This window comes from Lycorma delicatula, chromosome 7 (genome assembly GCF_047948215.1).
Source record: "Lycorma delicatula isolate Av1 chromosome 7, ASM4794821v1, whole genome shotgun sequence".
NCBI classification, from domain to species: Eukaryota; Metazoa; Arthropoda; class Insecta; order Hemiptera; family Fulgoridae; genus Lycorma; species Lycorma delicatula.
The window spans coordinates 58347379-58368131 of NC_134461.1; the positions used below are offsets into that span (position 1 = coordinate 58347379).

Sequence of the window (20753 nt, forward strand, 5' to 3'; positions counted from 1 at the left end):
AACTTAAAACATTTTATTACTTATATTCAATTGTATTTTTCTTTTGACTTATTTTTACCAGAATTTAAACATAAGTAGTATATTTATAATCTAAAAATAAATTTTGGCTTAAAATAGACAACAATTAATCACAAATAATGCTTACAACATGTAATGAAGCAAGGGTAAAATAAATATGACTTCTACTGTTGTCATTTACTCCTTTCTTCTTATTTCTCAATTGCCAGAATGCTTTTCTAAGAGATTTCTAGATGCTGTGGAATCACTAAGTTTTAAGGGGTACAGTTTACCATTCTAACTAAGAACCAAATAATCTATTTTTCTTTTTAAAACTATATTAATATGGGACAGTTGTAAATGTGAATTTCAGTTAATTTAATTTACAGATAAAAGATGGTGGAAACAAAGTTGGTGTTATGGATCTATTCAGAACACCCAATATGCGTAAAAAGTCATTGTCTGCATTTTTTGTTTGGGCTGGATGTGGATTATGTTTCTATGGCCTTACCCAATATGTTAGTCATATTGGAGGAAATATTTTTATCAATGTTATTGTATCAGGTAATTTTATTTTATTATTTTTTTAAATTCTAAATGCTGACATATTACTCATTTATTCTTTTTAAAATGTTGCCATCATTCTGTTTTGTTTAAATTAAAAAAAAAAAAAAAAATGATATAAATTATTAGGTCAAAAGTTATTTTTCTTAAATTTCAAATTAAATAAAACTAAATGCATAATTATTGAACGCTGCTTTATCATTTGATTTGAATATCTACTACTTAATCTGTTAAGGAATAAGCATGAAAGACTGTTCTGATATCCATCATTAACAAACTCAATTTAAATTTTAAATTTTGGTAAGTTTGTACACTCTCCTTCGGATTTAATTAAAAGAGATTAGTTCTGAACTCCCTCACTAGAACCCAGATGTAGTTCAAATGGTGCAACTGATTGTTTTGAACTACCCATTTACAATTCAGAAGCTGTTCTTGTCTAGTTGCAGCTAATTCATTGCCAGTGTCATTAATATATGAAATCTTAAATTCCAATTATCAAAGCATGCTAGTAATATTTTCATTCAAATTCACTTAAACTTTCTACATTTTTATTGGACTTGAATCTAAGTTTTGCCTAAGTTAACACAAGTAATACTACAGACCAGCTGGTAGTTGATACTGCTAATCACTTATCTAACTAAAAAGTCTCCACTTAGTATCTTTTATAGATTCAGCTTGTTTGCAATTGATATTAACATCAATTGAATTTTCAACTAACATCCAATGTATGTGTCTGTAATTTATTAGTCCAAATGTTGTTTTGAAATTCACTAATGCAAATTGGCTGTTACACAAAGCTTAGACAGCATAAGAGAAATTTATGAGGAAAGTAATAGTTACAGGGAAAGGAAATTTTTATTTTTTAATAATTTTACAGTGTTCATTGTATCTTTGTAGCTGCATCCTGTTTGATTGATATGAATTTTGCACATGTGGAACAGCACAGTTACATATTGTGTTTGTATGGTTATTGTATTTATGTAATGATTTGTTTTGTTTGTTCTGAAGGCTTCATTATATTCAGACTTTTTAAATTTGTAAATTATTTCCTGAGTTGTTTTTTATGTTAATATGTTGCAATTTTTGTTTTGTTTTGAGTTAATGTATTTTTTTTTTAAATCAATTAACTCTATTGTTCATAATTGATAACATAGAAAATAAATGAAGTTGAGATGAGTTGTATGAGAATCCATTTGGGTGGACTGATAAAGTTGTGATTAAGATTTTTTAGCTAAATTGAGAGGAAAAGCTTTGAAAAATTCTGTCTGAAAGAAGATCCAGACTGATAATTTATACATCTACAGATCTGATGTTAATTAATTTGATAAAATAGAAGTGCAGAAAATAAAAACTCAAAAGATAAAGTTAAAGTAATTAATATGTAAAGAATTACTGAAGTTATAAGATGTGGTAAATACATTGAAATTACAAAATTAGCATAGAATAAAAATACATGGAAAAGTGAATCGAACCAGTCAAGTGAAGGCAAAAAAATAAATAATTATATCATTATCAAAACTCTGAGATCAGAAAATAATTTTATACATATTTTTTTTAATTTGTTTGTAGGTTCTCTTATCATACCAGGAATGTTATTTTCAATATATGGGATGGAAAAATTTGGCCGTAGAACAACTCTGGCTGGTGGACAAATAATTACTACTACTTCATGTTTCTTGTTGATATTATTTCATCAAGGTAGCATCTCAATTATAGATAATTAATTAATAAATCTATCTACTACTATTTTGTTTAAAGTAATTTTTAATTGTTTTATATCATATATTTAATTATTTAAATGTAGTTTTTGTACTATTTATGCAACAGATAGTATATTTTTTCTATCTATCAACTGTTTTCATTATTCTTATACACTAGATTATTATTTGTATACACTACATTGTTATGTAGATTCTACCAGTTTTTGTTTGCACCATTATACAAATAAATTTCTGAGAAAGTTACACAACCTATTATTTATTTATTATTATTATTTTTTTAATACAGAAATTAAAGGATGATCCTATTGAGGTTTATTATACCTCAATTATATCTGTGTTTGGATGATCAAGAATTTAGTTGATATTTTATACAGTGTTGGAGACTTGTACATCAAAGTTATTATTGCACATTTATTCAATTCAGCCTTTAGGGAATCCTAACAGCATAAATATTTGAGATCAGAAGCCTAAAATGAGAATTTTCCACTGTTTTACAACAAAAAACAAGAAAACAAAATAAAAACAATGATGCTGATGTTCTTTGTACTTGCAAAAAAAAAGAAAAAATATAGGAGCTTTACTGATGTATAGTTTGTTCTCAGATTTAAAAAAAATTATTTTGGAGATTGCACTGAATAGGTAATGAATAGGTTTGTAATACGGCATGCTATTTTGAAGTTAATTTAAATTTAAATAAACAATTCTTTTGCAAACATTATGTATATACTAAAACAGTAAAAATATCAAACTGTGTTGTTTAGTAGAAATGAGCCTGAACCTTGGCCACAGACATGCTATGTAATAAACAAACTATCTTCTGCCAATTCCAAAAGCAATGCAATACGAGTATATTCAGTTAAAAAAAAATTGATACAGTATAAAAATATCTGTTGCAAGTTTACCCAGTTGATGATTGATTTGAGTATTAATTCTGGAAGTATCCAGATATCTTGTGCAGCTTTATTGAATTAGGACCTGTGGGAAGCTTTTTAAATCTTGGAAGAAGTGAAATTTAGTTGAAAACTCTTAAGACATAAAAACCAGCCACCATTTTGTTCTCCAACCCCAAATATATAATAGCACATATAATGTATATATATATATATATATATATATATATAATAAATACTTAATATGAAAATAAAAAAAAAACTAAATTTGATGTAAAATAATATTAAAAATTTGTTTTAACTTCAAACTAAGTAGTTATTTCTAAAAAAATTATTAAGTTAGTCTCTTTTTATTTGTTTCAAATATTTTATTTTTACTATAATGACCTTTCATTTAGAAAATGAAATATTATTAACTAAATAACAAGATTTAGTTGAAGGAAATTAGTGATTAAGGTTTGGGTCAAGTATTATAACAAAAATATGCTGAACTACTTTTGAAAAGATGTATAAAACTGAAGAAAGGGGAGGTGGACTGGGTTGAGATTTTTTTTATATATATATATATATATATATATATATATGGAAAAGGATGGATAAAGTGAGGAATGAGGAAATAGTAAACAAGGATTAAAGACAAAAAAGATCTTTGTGGAAGTACCCAAAAGAAAAGGAAACTGGTTAGGTTAGGATATGTGGTTAGAGGAAGTGGTTTTTGACATCTGCATTGGAAAGGTCAGTGGAAAAAGAAAGGAAGGGAAGAAGAAGAAGGATGAAAAAGTTAATAGATAAGGTGAAAGTTTAAAACTACAAGGAGGCTTGCGACAGAGTTGGCTACAGACACCAGTGGTATAAGGAATCTGTCATCAAGCAGAATGCTAGATTATGATGACAGCAGTAAATATCCCTTATCTTAGTGTGATCTATCAACTCCTTATTTTTACTAAATTACAACAATTGTTATAATACCAAGTGATTGTTAGTAGGAGTTCTATTTTATATTGTGTTTATTTTTCTATTACATTAAAGTATGTTAGGATGTGGTACTTTTATTATGTAGTATGAAATAATAATTTTAAGCATCTATAAACAGCTTTCAGAAAATTATTTGAAAATATCATTATTTTACCATTTGATTTTCATTATTGCTGTCAATTTAAAATTATTTACTGTGGATTCTAAAATGAGATCTTTTCAAGTTTTTACATATATAATCAAGTTGAAAAAAATTATCAATATTAGTTGAGAACTCCTATAAAGCTGGGTACAACTACTCCTTCACGCAGACTTTTGATGTTATTAAAATAATATAATACAACTTTTACCTGTAGATAATGATTGTGTCTAGATCATATCAATAGGATATGTAGTCTTTACTCATAATATACCTGTTCTATGATAATAGTTAGAATAATGTAAAATAATAATGTTATAAGCATAACCTACAATTCATTTTTATCATAATTCATTAATTTGCACTAATTCATTTTAATCATAATTAACACTTTTTGTAAGTAATTAAAATTATTTTGATAAAGATTAATATGTTGTTTATTAATTTATTAACAACTTGTTGAAACAAAGACATTTCTTCTTACCTTCGTGGCAGATTGGTAAAGTTTCATGTATGTAACAAATTTTTAATATTGTAACCAACTCCTAATTCTCATTTTGTCTTATAACAATGATATTTAATCTTCAAATTAAACACAGTTCGAATAGATAGAATGGAAATTTTTTATTTCAAATTACTGTTAAAGTATTCTACTGTAATTCTGCCATATGATATACTGTGTGATTTTTTTTTCTGTTATAGGTGATTCAAAACAACTTTCAATGGCAGAAGTAGCACTAGGAGCAATTGGTATACTTGGTTGTGGTATATCATTTCCAACATTATACTTATTTTCTGGTGAATTATTTCCTACAGTTATTCGTAATATTGGTGTTGGATCTGGTTCTGTTTGTGCTCGTGTTGGTTCTATGATTGCACCATTTGTTGCTTCTTTGGTAATTTTCTTCTTATTGACTATTAACATTTTTTTTCGTAATGTGTATATTGCAATCTGCTCAGCTAGTGAACAATAAATAACTCCTCCCACAGTCCAGTGAGTTGAGAATGATGCGACTTGTAAACAAGGTTTAATCTTGTACAGACTCGGCCAACCATTCCTGAGACAGGTGGTTAAGTGAACCCCCAACAACCAAAGTACATCAGTATCCACTGGCTAGTATTCAAATCCATATAAAAGCAACTAACCTTTACTGGGATTTGAACCTCAGAACCTTTGACTTCGAAAATCAGCTGCTAAACCACTGATTTGCGATGAGATTAACAATTAATATAAATATTTTAATATAATTAAAATCTATACATTATGATAATCAATTTATTAATTATCATGAAATAATGAATTTATATGGTAAACCAAACAAAATTTAAAATTTTATGTTTAATAATGATTCACTTTTTAAATTATTTATTTAAAAATTAAAAAAAAAAGTTTAAATCACAAGTTTAATTACCCTTGTAGTTTTCAGTACCCTTTAACCTTGCAGTAACTAATACTACTATTGTTAAACTGTGATTGGAGCCAAAATTATACCAAGCAATTTTTTTCTACTTAGAAAGATATGTACACTTTTAGGTTGTAAAGAAACAATTATTATTTTATTTAATAAATTAATAAATTTATTTTTAAATAAAATAAATAGTATTTTTATTTGTGTTTGATAGATTTATGTAATAAGTTACAGATAAATACGTTCTTTGTTTTGAACACTATATTTAAAATAAAAAAACACAGAAAATTCATTGTACAACATGATGAAACATGAGTACAATTTAAAATCATTGTATTAAATGATTTGCTTTCAAATTAGTGGAACTTTTTCTTCCAAATGCCTGTTGAAGCTAATTATTGGGCTCCTTATAGGAATATTTTTTAGTACTCTCCTCAATTGATGCTAATCTAAAAATAGATGAGGAAATGGCTGGAGTAAGTAATCAAATAATATCTTTTTTCAGTGGTTCTTCTGTTCTGTTCTTGTAATATTTTGTTTTTATTAAATTTTGTGTTTGTAACATTTACATTGTTACAGTTGTTTTGTTAAGTGTCTTGAGATCTTGGTTTTTATGTGCTAAGTGTAAAATTAGCATGTTTTGGTTTAATATCTTTGTACGTCTGCTTGGTTTCTATAAAGTGATTTGTATAATTTCATCTATATGAATTCCTTGTATTTGTGGGTAAATATGTATCCAATTATCTGATAGAGTATTTAGTGCAATATTGCAATTTTATTTGTATTTATGTAGTTATCTTTGCCAATATATCTATCTGGCCATGTGTAAGATTACTGCATTAACATATACTGAAACATTAACCAAAACATTTAATTTTTTTTAGTGCTACTGAAATCTTTACATAGGAAGGAGCTGTTAATTAGTTCTGAAAGCCCTTTAGAAGAAAAAGTTCCATTTATTTGAAAGTGAGTTTTTAATAATTTTAAAGCAAAAAATTAAACAGACTGCTTCACAAAAAAACAAATAGGATTCATTTTAACAATGGTTTCCAGAGAAAAATAGATATATCTAGGTTTTAACTACTTAAAATGTTTAAACAAAAAGAAAATAAATAATAATAACACTAAAAAAGAATTTTTATTGAACATCATGATGAAATGTGATAACAGGGTACATTTATAAAACTCATTTAAATAACATTAAAATATTTTTTTTTTGCTTTTTTCTCCAATCAAACCTCATGTTGAATCCAATAAAACAAAATCTATATCAAATTCTGTAATCATCTTTAATATTTTATTTATTAGGATATCTTCAAACTTTGTTATTTCATTAATAATTAAATTCATCCTAGTATTTAGTAAGCTATTGCTTATTAGTGGTCCATGTGATGCTTCATTAGCAGATTATAATTGACTTTCAATACATACTGTTTGATTTTAAATCAAATTAGAATAAATTAACTTATTAATTACAGTCCTGTGCTAGAACAACTTATCTTTGTAATCTCAAAAAATAATTTCTAAATAATAATTTTAACTCAAGCAAGTAAAATAAGTGTGCGTACGTTTTCAGGATCAATTACATCCTCAATTACCACCATTAGCATTTGGTACAATATCTTTAATAGGAGCACTTGTTGGATTATTGCTACCTGAAACTGTCAACTGTGAATTGCCCCAGACAATTCTGGAAGGTGAAAATTATGGAAAGTAAGTATAAATCATAAAATATTAATAATGGAAAAGTTATTTCCAGTCAACTTTTGATTCTGTTTTAAAATAATATTTATTCTATCATTACCATTTGTTTTTATTTATTTTAAGATTTTCTTTAACTGAGAATGCTTACTGTTTTAAGTTTTAACATTTTGTTTTTAATGATGTTGAACATTTAATACTGAGTCTTGAATTCTTATTTTTGTTCTGAGGTAAGCTCAAAGAAATTTTATTTCACATGTAAAAAGGATTTTTATCTTTTAGTAATCTGTTCTTTTATTCATTTTTAATTAACACCAGGATACCCTTTTGAAAGTTAATCTATCCTTGTGAACGGCCATCAAAATACATCTATGCAATATTATTAACATCATCAACAAGTAGCTTCTGTGATTTTGAAGGACCCTGGGTTAAATCTACTTTAAAATCTCAATTTGAATGCCTGCTATATTAGAATACTTTGGTAATTAGGATTCAATTAATGGTATTTCAAGAACAGTCAATCTGTGATTAGAAAAGACCAGTTGTCAAACTACAGCTTGGCTTTACTCTCTTTAAAGGCAGATTAATCTTAGAAGAAATGTAATTTCATACATTCTATGTTATCATTCTAGGCATGATGATCAATGGTGTCTGCAAATTTTACATTTGAAGGCTCATAACCTAAGAGCATCTTTCATTTTTCATCCTCATTGAGGAGATAGAAACCCAAATGTAGAAAGTAATAATGGTGATGTTCTCTGGAAAAGAATAAAAGTTATGATGCGGAAGGGATTTACAACACCTATATTTATAAGGAGCCTGAAACAAACCAAAAACTGGATCAACTTAGATGGTTAAGTTTAATTATGGTTAAGTTTTATTATAAAGATTATTCTTAACGAGAAAACTGGATTCTCAGGGAATAGTTTTCCAAGAAATGAAAGGAAAATTCTTCCTAACATTTTTCAGGTCTCTGAGGAAACTCGTTATCTTGAAGGTTCTAACAGAACGACTTCAGATTTGAATAAAAAGATCATTCTATTTTGATCTGTTTGTTATTGACGCACAGGATTAATTTGGAGAGGGATTTTTATTATTTAAAGATGAGTTTAAAATAAAACATTTAAGATTACAATTTTAACTTAATTATGAAAAAATGAGAAAATTTTATTCTGTGTTTACTTTTATTGATTAATAAGAGTAATATGAAATTTTCTTATTATTTAAATAAAAATAAATTTTTTATTGGTTGTTGTTTAACAAGTAATAATCAACAATTAATGTGTCTTTTTTAAAGTTTTACATATCATTTTATTTCAGGAAAATTAAGAAGCCAGAGACCAATGGAAATACAAATCCTGGATTTGCTGGTGATAGTACAGCTACATAACATATACATATTCTAGAGAAGTGATAAATTTTTGTTCCAAAATTAATTCAATTTTTCTTAATATATATATTTATTTATTTTCTTAATATGAGAAGTAAAGAAATATAATTAATTATATTGTTTGTAATATATACAAAATAATTCAAAATAATTTATCTTTGTCTTTACATTTGTATTTAATTTCATTTATATGAAATGAAACCAAGAGCTTAGTTTTTAAAATTATGAGATGAATACTGGGATATTGCTAAATGTATCTTAATATTTTTGGAGATATTAAGAAATCATAAAAATCATTTGATAAGATTAAAATCAAATAAATCTGTACCTACCCCAAGGATTACTTTTATTTCAATTTAATTAAGTAAAGTGTTTATATTTATATACATTGTCTTTCAATTCCTTAAGTTGATAAAAATGTATTGGTGATAAATTTGTTAATTTCCTTCACATATTTTTCTACTAGATCAGATTTTAAATTTAATGTCATAATTTATTTAACAAAAGGATTAATTTTTATGATAAAGTTACATATGGCTCATAAGTTTATAAAACTGTGAGTATGTTTACATCGCAATATTTTTTTTTTGTATGTGTGAGAAATAAATGTGCTTGTCAATGTGTGGTTAGATGAGTCAACTGAAATTTCTGTTGAGTCAACTAAAGGCATTGGAATGGTACTAGTTTCCAAAAGTTAATTAAATACAGTGAATCTAAAATTTGTAGGTTTGTATCTATCATCATATGAACAAGGCATAAGATCTTTTTAAAGTTCTAATTCCTGTGTAGTTGTTTTATTCATTAAATTATATTTTGTGATAAAACCATTGTTCAAATATTACTCATTTATTAATTTAAATAGAGTAGCTTTTAATTAATAATAAAAAAGTGTGTTTTAATCATGTAAAAATCTTTGTGTACTCTAATACAATTTTCTTATAAAATAAATATGAGTTTAATTTTGTAGTTTTATAAATATGATGGAAGATTAAATTACCAAACTATAATTTTGTACACTGTCAGAGATTAAATAAAATTATAGCAAAAAAAATTTAATTATTAGTTATTTCATAATTAAATTAAAATAAATCAGTATTTTTAAGTAGTAGGTAACATAGTTGTAAATTATTTCATTATATGATAGAAATGTGTTTTTTTTAATCTGAAATATTTTAAAGAAAAGTAGTAAATGTATGAATGTATTTATTTTAATTATATTTTATAAATATGTTCTTCACAGCAATTATTTTAATTTGTAACTAAAAAATGAATATGTTATTATATTAATATTTATAATAAAACACATTAAGTAATATTTTTGTGTATTTTTTATTTTATTTTATTGAGCTTTCTACCTTTTTAGAAAATTAATCTATATACAGCAATCTTTACAAAAGTTTAATTAATTTTCAGTGATTGCATCAAATTGAATGAACAAATCATTAAAAAAAGTAAATAATTGCATCAAATTGAATAAACAAATCATTAAAAAGAAGTAAATACATAAACATTTTATTCAACTTGTTAAGTATTGATAGTTGACCATATTGAGACAAGGAGTTTTATAGTGGTCCTGGCAGGATGGTAAACTTCCCCAGAGAACACAACTTCAGATGTAATCCCTCTGCAAGTTGATTTTTCCCCTTTTCTTCCCTCCCATTTTCTTATACTTCATTCCTTCTTTCTTGGACTGTATTTAAAGTTGAGATATGAGCTCTGGTTTATTAAGGTGTCATAATGTTGGTAATTCTGACGGTAGTCGCCAAGGCAGCTGCTTTTCAGTTAGAGATTAGTGAGACAACTTGTGTGTATGTGAAACTGTCATAGAATTTGTTCCCTATTTTAAAGTTGCCCAGAAAGCTAAACTAATAATGGCTTAGGTACCTTCTGGGGAAAGCCAGATCCGTACTCCTATTTTTAATCTATTTATCTATGTTCAAATATAGTATATGCTCTATTATACTTATTTAGTGCATGTGTTCATGAGTGGTTTTTGTTTGCAATTCAAAACTGTTGATATTGTTTATACAGGTAATATTTGGATGTATTCTTTTTAATTGCAGTTGAGTGAACATTTGGTGTAGGCAATGAAATATCTGGTGTAATCACTGTAGTACTTATTTTTTTTTTACTCATGTTTTGTCATATTTAGCAATGGAGGGTTTTGTAACCAAGTGGTAATTTATGACTGGCAATGCTGTATTGATCACATCATACATCAAGGCAAAATTAGACAACTTGTAGATTACTCATACTTATCATCTAACTGTACACCAACTTACTACAGTTCACTGCAGAATATGAACATCATCCAGTTTGCTAGACTTTACTATATCTAGAGCAGACAATATAAACATACTTTAAAATGTAAGGAAAACCTATTATGATTGATTTTGCATGGTTAAATACCATGGTAAGTAGTATACATGATTTTTTTCTGCACATACCATGTGACTATCTGGAAAAATACAACTTTGTCTACTGCTGACTAGACTAAAGAGCAGGTTGACCCAGAAAACCACTCCTTAAAATTCTTCAGTCGATTTTCAATCAATAGGTTTCCATTTCTCATAATATTTTCTTTTAATGATTAGATAGGAAGTTGATAGTTCTGCTTCGCAAGATGTACAATATACTCCAGCTTTTTCAACTTAACAATGTTAACTACTTTAGTGCTAGTATCCAGGCTTTTGAGTACATCCTCATTACAAACCTTACCTAATTATAAGCAACTGTCAAGAGTCCAAATCTCAACGGCATCAGTTCTCTTCAGCCATACTTTTGATAAAGTACAAGACTCAATACATCCAACAACAGAGAAAAGGTGTAGCGCTTAATTATTTTCTTCTCAAAAACATAAATTGTGGTAGTGAGTACTCCTCACTCCTCACAGAAAAGCTTTCTATTCTTTATTTCACAGGAGTGATCCCAATTGTCATGCAAGGAGTATTTCAAGTACATATGTGGGTTGGGAAATATAATGCATGCTGGAATGTTACAGGTGAACAAAATGTTGCACAAGCGACAGGTGCTGCCATCTTGTAGTTTTATTTTCCTGCTAATAACATTCTAAAACTTATTGATACTGCGCTTTCATTTTCTGTCATTCGTTATTGTTATAGAATATAGTACGCCTCCTGTATTAACAGGTTTAAAACAACATACAGAAATTGAATTTTTAACAGTGGAAAAAATGCATGCTAATGACATTGATCATCTAAAAGGCATTTTTGCCTAAAAATAGGGATTTTTAGCATAAAAATCCAGCACCATGGTTTATTACAATCAAAAAATTCAAAACACAATCCCTTTGAGAAAAAAATTCTCTTGATAGTGTAATGGGATTCCAAACATGTGTACTGACTGCTTGAAAGCTGGGTCTATTTGTAAACTCTTCTCAATACACAGTGACGTTAGAACACCTTACCAGATGTGTCTGTGATATTTGATAATCCATGAAGCCATCCCGCAAAATGATAATGCGGGATGGCATACATAATGTATTCAATTACCAAAGTTCTTATGAAGTTGAAACTTGAACTTAATCTACACCCCAACATTTTCATCAGATTTAGTGCCTGTGATTTTCGTTTTTTTCCACAATTAAAAAGGGAAATTAGTAGTATTCATTTCATCATGGATGATGAACTGAAGAATGCAGTGACGATTAGATCAACAGAAAGATTGCCAGCATTCTTCTTTGATGGAATGAGAAAACTGGTTCACTCTTGGGAAAATCTTTGGCTGTAAATGATAACTATGTGGAAAGATAAACGTAAGTTTTTGAAGCATGTAAGTTATAATTTGGGGGCATATCTGATTCATTTGATTTCCTCTTTTCATTTTTTTAACATTGGGGAAGATATAAACTAGGTAAGACCTGAACAGAAGACACAATTTTTTTCTGTTATATAATTCCATCCTAAAAACTCTATACATTTACATCTTACATTATAAAAAAACAAAAACAAAAGTAAACACATCATTTAAAAAATTATGTAAACATAATTTCACACTGGACGATGCTTGCTACTGATTGAAGGGGATTCGCTAACGAAATAGAGTTCCGAGCTGCTCATGCTTGTGAGACACTCCAACTGTGGAGTCTCTAACATAAGATGATTTTCAGCCCAGAGAAAACCACAATGATGTTGTTTAAGGGCCGATTGGCTACTTCCTGACAAATCTGGGTTCAGATGGCTCGTCTCCCCATTCTGTATGTTACGGCTCCAAAAATACCTGGGTGTTACCCTTGATGAGAATTTTCGGTTCAAGGAACTTTTACATTATGTAACAAAAAAGGCCGCTGATGCTTTTTATGGAATCTGTAGGTCATTCATCCCGATTGGGGGTTGAATTACCGTACCATGCGTGTCCTTTACAAAGGTGTCAGCGAAGCTATTTTGCTGTATACTGCGCCTGTCTGGGCTTACCGCATGGCTTGCAAAACAAATCTTTCTTCAAAATAAAATGAAATAAGTTATTAAACATTTTCTTTAATTTGAAATAACTTATTAAAAATGTTTTATTTATAAAACAAGGTTCTTTGTTTTTAAAAAAAAATGTATAGTTTTAAGTAATTTTCATCACCAAACATCATGGAATAAATTATGTAATAAATATTTTTAATATGTAATTATTCATCTTTGATAAACATGTACTTATGGATAAAAATAATAAAGGGGAAAAATCCATTTTTTACCATTTTTCAAGAGAAAAGTTTTAAAATTTATAACTTAATTTTTTATTTTTCATGTGATTTTAATGAATGTTACTTTGAAGTGTTTGTATCTTAATTAATTATTAACAAAAATACATCTAATAAAAGTGAAACTGAAAATATTATAAAAATATGACCAAAATATCAATATTTTGTGGAATGAAGGGATCAGTCATGTGAATTTGTTATGTACATTTTCACATTTTTAGTAACTAAACTCATACTGCTCTATGTTTAGCACAGTTTAATTAAAATATCAAAATAATAGTCCTATAAAGCATAATTCTTTAAAAAATAGAAGTAATTTTTTTTTTCATTTGTTATTTTGTCTGTTAAAAAAGTCATTTGCCATCTCTTCACAAAATGGCACTAGAATTTGTAAGTCAGTGTACATAGCCACACTTATTGGCAGTCGATCTCAGTCATATCAAACCTTAGAAAATGCTTCTTTTTTTTTAAATTGAATAACACGTGCCTATACAGTTTTACAGAATGATTCTATTTTCCAAATGGATTTATGGTGGTGTTTTCTATTTTTATTTTTTATTTAAGAGAATCTATTTTTATTATGAGAGAACAGCATGCCTTTGACAAAATAACATTTTCATCATCTGATGTGTTAAATTCAAATTTTGAATATTTGTAACACAGAAATAAACAGTGAAAAGAATTATGGTTTAAATGATGCATTGTTCAATATTTCTTGAATATAACAATCCATAACAAGCAACAACAAATATATTTAAGAAAAATAGAGAAAAACTTGTTTTAATTTTGGAATGGTCTCTATTAGAGATGGTTCCAAAAGTCCATAATATTGAAAACCACATAATATATTCATTCAAGAAAGTAGATTGTATGTTGTTATATATTATTCAAACAAACCAGATGCATTAAAATATTAAGATTCAGTAAACTGTGAAGTATTACTGGCATTATAATGAAAAAAAAAAATACTTATGTTAAGTTGAATGCTACTATGATTGCAAATGTTACAATATTTGCAGCACACAATGTGATTGTAGTAGAAGTAGAACAATAAAACAGTATGAGCGTTAGCCCTTGTTTCCCTTTTGCACTATTTCACTGGACTGATTCCATTTATTCATATTCCTCTTAATATTTTTCTTTTAAAATCGTTTTTAAAAGGACATACTAACATTTTCATTATTAAACAGATAAAAAAAACAACTTTTTTTTTTTAATTTTCTAAGACTGAAAGATTAATAGAAATAAATTTATCCTCTTTATTCTCTGTATCCTTCTCAGGATCCACTGTCCTGTGTGTTATATATAAATGTTATTTATGTATTTTATATTTATCATAAAAAGCAGTATATTTAAATTGATGTCACTGATCTCATAATAGAGCTTTTGTTGTTATTACAGCATAATAAAATAATAAACAAAACTCATTCTTAGTTTAACTATGGTGAAAAACGTTTTATAAATTGATGAGGTTTATAAAACCTGTATAAAAGTATCAAGGACCAATCAAGAACCTATTACTTATTTTATTCAAATTTAAAAATTAAATGGTCAGCAAAAACTTATTGTCCGAGATTTATTAGATAACACTAGAGATTTTTATAGGATCCAACTTTTTAACAGCCTGGTAATTTTCAAAAAATAGTTTTCCTTTTTTGCATTGATAAAAACATTTTTATTAAAGTATCGGTTGTGTGTATTCAGAACCAAAGAGCAGAAAACAATTTTCCCGCTTCGCTAAAGTGAATGTTATGTAACATAACAGTTTTGAAAATTGTTTTTCGTAATAACTGTTTAAGGAACTTTAATGTTTCACGGTGTACGTAGAATTTTACTTGATATGCGATAAAAATCAAAATTTTGATTGATGCTCATTTTTTAGGAAAGGTTTAATAAAGTTTACCCTTTTTCCGGAATTCTTTCATTTTTGGAAAATTTATTAAAAATAAAATTTTTAACATACTTTTAAAATAAATAGTTAACATTTTAAAATAGTAGATACAATTAATTATTGTTTTATAACACAATTCACAAACTACAGTTCAGGGATATTTTAGTAATAAGTAGCAGAGATGGCATTGATTGAAGTAGTTTGTTTACAAGTTGTTGCATTCATTCGAATCCAGGTAATATGATTAGCTTGTTTGATTGTAAGGTTATATTGTTAAACGGTAAAGAACTGATTTCGTGTAATTTATTTTTGTACGTTATTTTGAAGTAGTCTTTACATTTTCGTGTTTTCTGACTTACATTTGTTTTTTACGAAACAATTTCTCTGAAAATCATGGAAAGTAGAAAGGCTAAGAAACATGGATCTACTTCTCAGCTTCTGAGGGAAGACTTTGACGCCGGCCCTACAAACTTAGATTGTATCGAACCTGGACTGTGGCTTGGTAAGTAAATTTAAGAAAAATTAATTTTTCCTACTGAAATAGGTTATTACTGCTTCTGATGTTACTAAAATCGGTAATGTTACTAAATGAGTTAAATAACATCGATTTTCGATTTGTTTCTTCCCAACTTAATTTAACGTATATTTATCATAATTTTGGATAGTTTGCTTAAAAATTGTGTAAAATTTCAGTTCTATTTATTTATTTTCTTGTAAGCAATAAGTTAAAATTTCCTAAAATTCTGCCATGTTTCAAAATATAAATGCACCTTCTTTTTTTTTACCCTTTAAGACCAGGAAATCTCACATCAGTCGAAATTGCTTTTATTTTAGTGTCTGGTGATAATTAATATTTTTTTTGTAAGTAATCTTTGAAAAAAATAATTTTACCGTATAAAAATTCCAAAATTTTGTAATTTATTTTTTTTTTGTAGGTACTTTGTTCATGTTTCCCTTGATACTAGTGTTAGTGTTAATACTACTACAGAGGGTAGTACTAGTAATTCCAATTACATTAAATAGAAAGCGTAAACTGTATATGTTTTTTGTAGACCTGCATTCTGCTTTTGAAAGAATTGACCAACGTGCTCTTCTTTATAAACTCTTAGAATAGATAAGTCTTCAAAAATGATACCTGTTTTTAAAAAAAGTGCTCAAAGGCTAGTGGCAGTTTGAAATTCCAAGGAAATAGAAAAAATTGAAACCAATCCAGCCTCAAATAAAACAATACATTAAAGTCCTTCTTTATTTTTGAATGATCTGGAAAATGCTATTGAAGAAGGTAACTTATTGAAGTCATGGGAGTTTTGCAGATAGCATTACTATCTTTGTAGCTGATTAAATTTTGTTGCAGTAGATGATAGATGTATTCCATTGTTATTGCCTAATGTAAAATCTGAAGTTAAATATTAACAAGTCAAAGATGTTTGTCTTCTTGAAGGGTAGAAGATTACCATAGCATGAAAATTGGTGATCGTAATCAGCAAATTTAGGTAGTAAATAATTAAAAATACTTAGATATAATGCTCACTTAAAGGTTATTGCTAGACCAGCATTTCAAAAATAAATTATCAGTGACAAATTACTCTTTGAATACTTTTAGTAATGTAGTGCATAACAGTGATATCAAAGTTGAAAAGAAGATGAATATTTTTAATTCTGATTAATATAGATGCCCCACAAAGAAACAGAGAAAAACTTTCAGACATGTTCTATTAGTGAAATTAAAAAAAAATCATGTAAACATAGGTCTGGAAACTCCTTTTGAGTTATGGCTAGTGAAAGATTTCAGCTCTTCTAATAAAAAGAAGCCCTACTGTAATTTTTAGGATCCAAATTAAGGAGTAAAGTTGGTGGTGTATTGTGTAATTTTAGCTCGTAAGTAGGATAAAATAGGTTCCAGGGCTGTAACTCCAGTAGTTTTTAAGATATCCAAAAACACAAAATTTGGTGTAAAGAGAAACATTTTTTTTTAAGTTTATTGTTCAATAGCTTTATTAAGTGACTAATAAATGCAGAAGATTTAGTAACAAAACTACTAGGTAATTTAATTCTATGAAAATTAATGTAAATACAGCCCTGTATTTTTTAAAAATACAAATTTTTAAAAATTGTTATTTTATTTAAACAAAACAGATGAAAAATAGACAGAAAATCGTATGTTTCTTTCTGTACCTAATAAACATTTGTTTTAAAACATTTTTTTTAACATTCTTTCTTTTTATGAATGAAAGGGTCATTTCCAACTTTGTTTTATATTAAACGCCAAGTAAATTATATTGTTAATAATGAACATCATGTGATTCAGCTTATTCAGCATAGCCCAGAAACTAGTTCAAGGCGAATCATGTGGTTTGTCAAAAAAAAAAAAAAGTGTGGCACATCCTACGGAAAGAAAATCTTTTTTGTCTGCAGAAGGTTCAAAATTTATGTTCAATAGATTAGCCCCCCCCCCCCCAGCAGTTAAACTTGTGTCATTTGCTTCCAAACAATGTTGATAAGATAAATTTAATTTTTTTTACTGATGAAGCGTATTTAGTGATGAGAACAGTCTTCAGTTCTAAAAATAGTCATTTATGGAGCGATTACAATCCACATGGTACTGTGGAAACTATTTTCCAACTTAGATTTCTAACTTAGAATGTTTGGTGAGCCATTATTTATGGCAAAATTCTGGGACCATTTGTTTTCAATGAAAATCTTACAGGAGATGCATATCTTTATTTCTTGAAAAATAATTTTCCTGCTTTTTTGGAGGATGTACATTTAAACTAGATTGCAAATGATTTTCCAGCACAATTGTACAATGCCACATTTTTCTTTGATAGCTAGAAATCAGAATGCTAATCTGTTAAACTGTATTGGACATGGTAGACCAATCAATTGGCCACCACAATCACATGACTTAACGCAACTAGATTACTTCATTTGGGGCTACATGAAAACAATAATATACCAACAAAAAGTTAATACTAAACAAGACTTACTAATTAAAATACAAAATGCTATTGAATTTATTAGAAACGATCCTGAGATGATACAGAAAGCCACTGGAAATATTTTACATCAGGCAGAGTGCTATATATAGTGTGAAGGAGGAACAATTACTATAAATGAGGTTTGTTATTCTGTTACCATTTTATAATTTTGTTTTTTGTTTTGCTATATTAAGAATAATGATTGTTAGGTACAGAAAGAAGAATAATATGTTTGTCTGTTTAGCTTCAATAAAAAATCTGATGTGAACATCATATGACTTCCTTGCACACCTATTAAACTACATATACACATTTTTAAAAGTATATAAAATTTTATTTCACTAATAACTTCCGATTCTTTTTCATATTTTTTTTTATTGTTGAATAATTATTTATTGTAAAAATGTTTTTACAATCATGGGTTAATAATTATTATTAATAAATCAATAAGAACTAGGGTAATACCAAGGGGGATTTAGACCATGGCGAGGCTGCCCAGAACAAATTCTAAATTTAAAATTAATTATAGGGTATCATAAACTAAGGAATAAACAACTGGTAGTGACTTTTATTGATTTCAAGAAAGCATATGATTGTGTACATCGAGAATCCCTGCTAAAAATCCTGAGAAATTTAGGGCTTCATCCAAAACTAGTCAAAATCATCGGACTAACACTAATGGATACCAAATCCAAGGTTAAATTCAGGGGAGAAATATCTGATCCATTCGACATCAAAACAGGACTGAGACAAAGAGATGGACTGTCACCGCTTTTATTCAACTGTGCCCTTGAATTTATAATACAGGATTGGAAAAAATTAAATAAAGACAACGTTAAAATTGGAAAAGGTATCTCAGTAAATTGCCTAGGCTTTGTGGACGATCTAGCCCTACTATCCCAAAATATAGAAGAGGCCAGAAACCAACTGTCAACACTGCAAGAGATTGCAGGAAAAATCGGTCTAAAAATTTCATACGAAAAAACCAAAATTATGGTGAGAGACCCACTATGCATAAGCAAAGTAAAAATAAACAATAATGACATAGAACTAGTAGAAAACTTTAAATATTTGGGGGAAAACATCATGCACAACCACCAAGAAAATCCAAACTGGAATGAAAGAATAAATAAACTCATCAAAGCCACAATAAAAACACAAAACATCTATAACAAAAAATGCATGTCCATAAACACAAAAATAAGACATTATAACTCAGTTATCCAACCAGAAATACTTTACAGATGCGAAACCATATTTGGACCGTACCAGACAAGGTTTACCGACAAACTGGAAAAGATTGAAAGACAGATTCTACGACGATGCATCGGGAAAAACATTAAAAAAGACGGGATTTGGAGAATTATTCCAAACGAAGAAATTTACAAAACGATCATCCCGATAACTAATAAATTTAGAAAGAAGAGAATTTCCTTTCTAGGACATATTTTCATAATGGAAGAGACCAGACTTATCAGACGGATAATCAAACTTTTCTGGAACAAGAAAAGCAGACCGAACTGGTTATACGATGTACAGAAAGACATGGAGGAATTAGATATAACCCGTGAAAACCTAAAAACGAAAATCGGAAACTATGAGAAATTAAAAAATAAAGAAACAAAATTTCTATCAAAACCCAAGAAAACAATAAGCCGGGTGTACTCAGAACAAGAAAGGGCAAGAAGATCTGAAACACTTAGAAATTACTGGCAAAAAAGAAAAGCTGAAAAACAACAGATCAGCAAGAAAAGAAAGAACTTGCCAAAAAAAAAATTAACTGAAGTGATCCATTATGGTCTTAAAAGTAATAAAAAAAAAATCCATATATTTAAATTAAAAAAAAAGGAGATAAAGTCTAATTTGAATCTATGTGCCTTCCTTTATGAGATTCAAATATTTCATTAAGTAAAGTTTTATTTGGCTACAACTCTGGAACCAATGAAAATAAGTACCTCTTTTGATATATCGTTGAAAAACTCAATGGGGGCTTATTATTGTAGTTATGAAAATGTCCAAAATTCAGATTTTTGGATTTTGGACATTTTTGGTCAAGTCGATTCAAAACGGGAGGTGTTACAACTGTCCTAAATCCAGAATTACAACTTCCTACAGCTAAGCTGAGTTATGCTAGATATGTATGTATGTACGTACAGATGTCATGCTGAAACTAGTCAAAATGGATATTTCTGTCGAAATCTGAAAACTGAAATTTTTGCGATCACAATACTTCCTTTACTTTGTACAAGAAAGTAAAAACCAATTTCTAATAGTTTTTATTTACTTTTATTGGCTGTATTTACATTAGTTTTCTAAGAATTAAATTCTGAACAAGTTTTGTTACTAAATCTTTTATGTTAATTAATCATTTAACAAAGGTATTGTACTAC

General features: G+C 27.8%; 2 protein-coding genes across 3 annotated transcripts in view; both read left to right on the forward strand.

The window, feature by feature from the left end:
* The window catches only part of LOC142327543 (organic cation transporter protein-like), a 119535-nt gene extending 109440 nt beyond the window's left edge, over positions 1 to 10095 (forward strand). For both annotated transcript variants that reach the window (XM_075370688.1, XM_075370686.1), the window contains exons 7-11: positions 387 to 561; positions 2131 to 2259; positions 4989 to 5182; positions 7272 to 7408; positions 8717 to 10095. In XM_075370688.1, the coding sequence (XP_075226803.1) occupies positions 387 to 561; positions 2131 to 2259; positions 4989 to 5182; positions 7272 to 7408; positions 8717 to 8786 (705 nt within the window). In that variant the 3' untranslated portion in view covers positions 8787 to 10095. The remainder of the gene's footprint in view (positions 1 to 386; positions 562 to 2130; positions 2260 to 4988; positions 5183 to 7271; positions 7409 to 8716) is intronic.
* A 5543-nt stretch (positions 10096 to 15638) lies between these two features.
* Positions 15639 to 20753, forward strand: part of MKP-4 (dual specificity protein phosphatase MPK-4) — a 39011-nt gene continuing 33896 nt past the window's right edge. Inside the window, exon 1 of the mRNA XM_075371605.1 lies at positions 15639 to 15887. Coding sequence (XP_075227720.1) covers positions 15779 to 15887 — 109 coding nt within the window. The 5' untranslated portion in view covers positions 15639 to 15778. The remainder of the gene's footprint in view (positions 15888 to 20753) is intronic.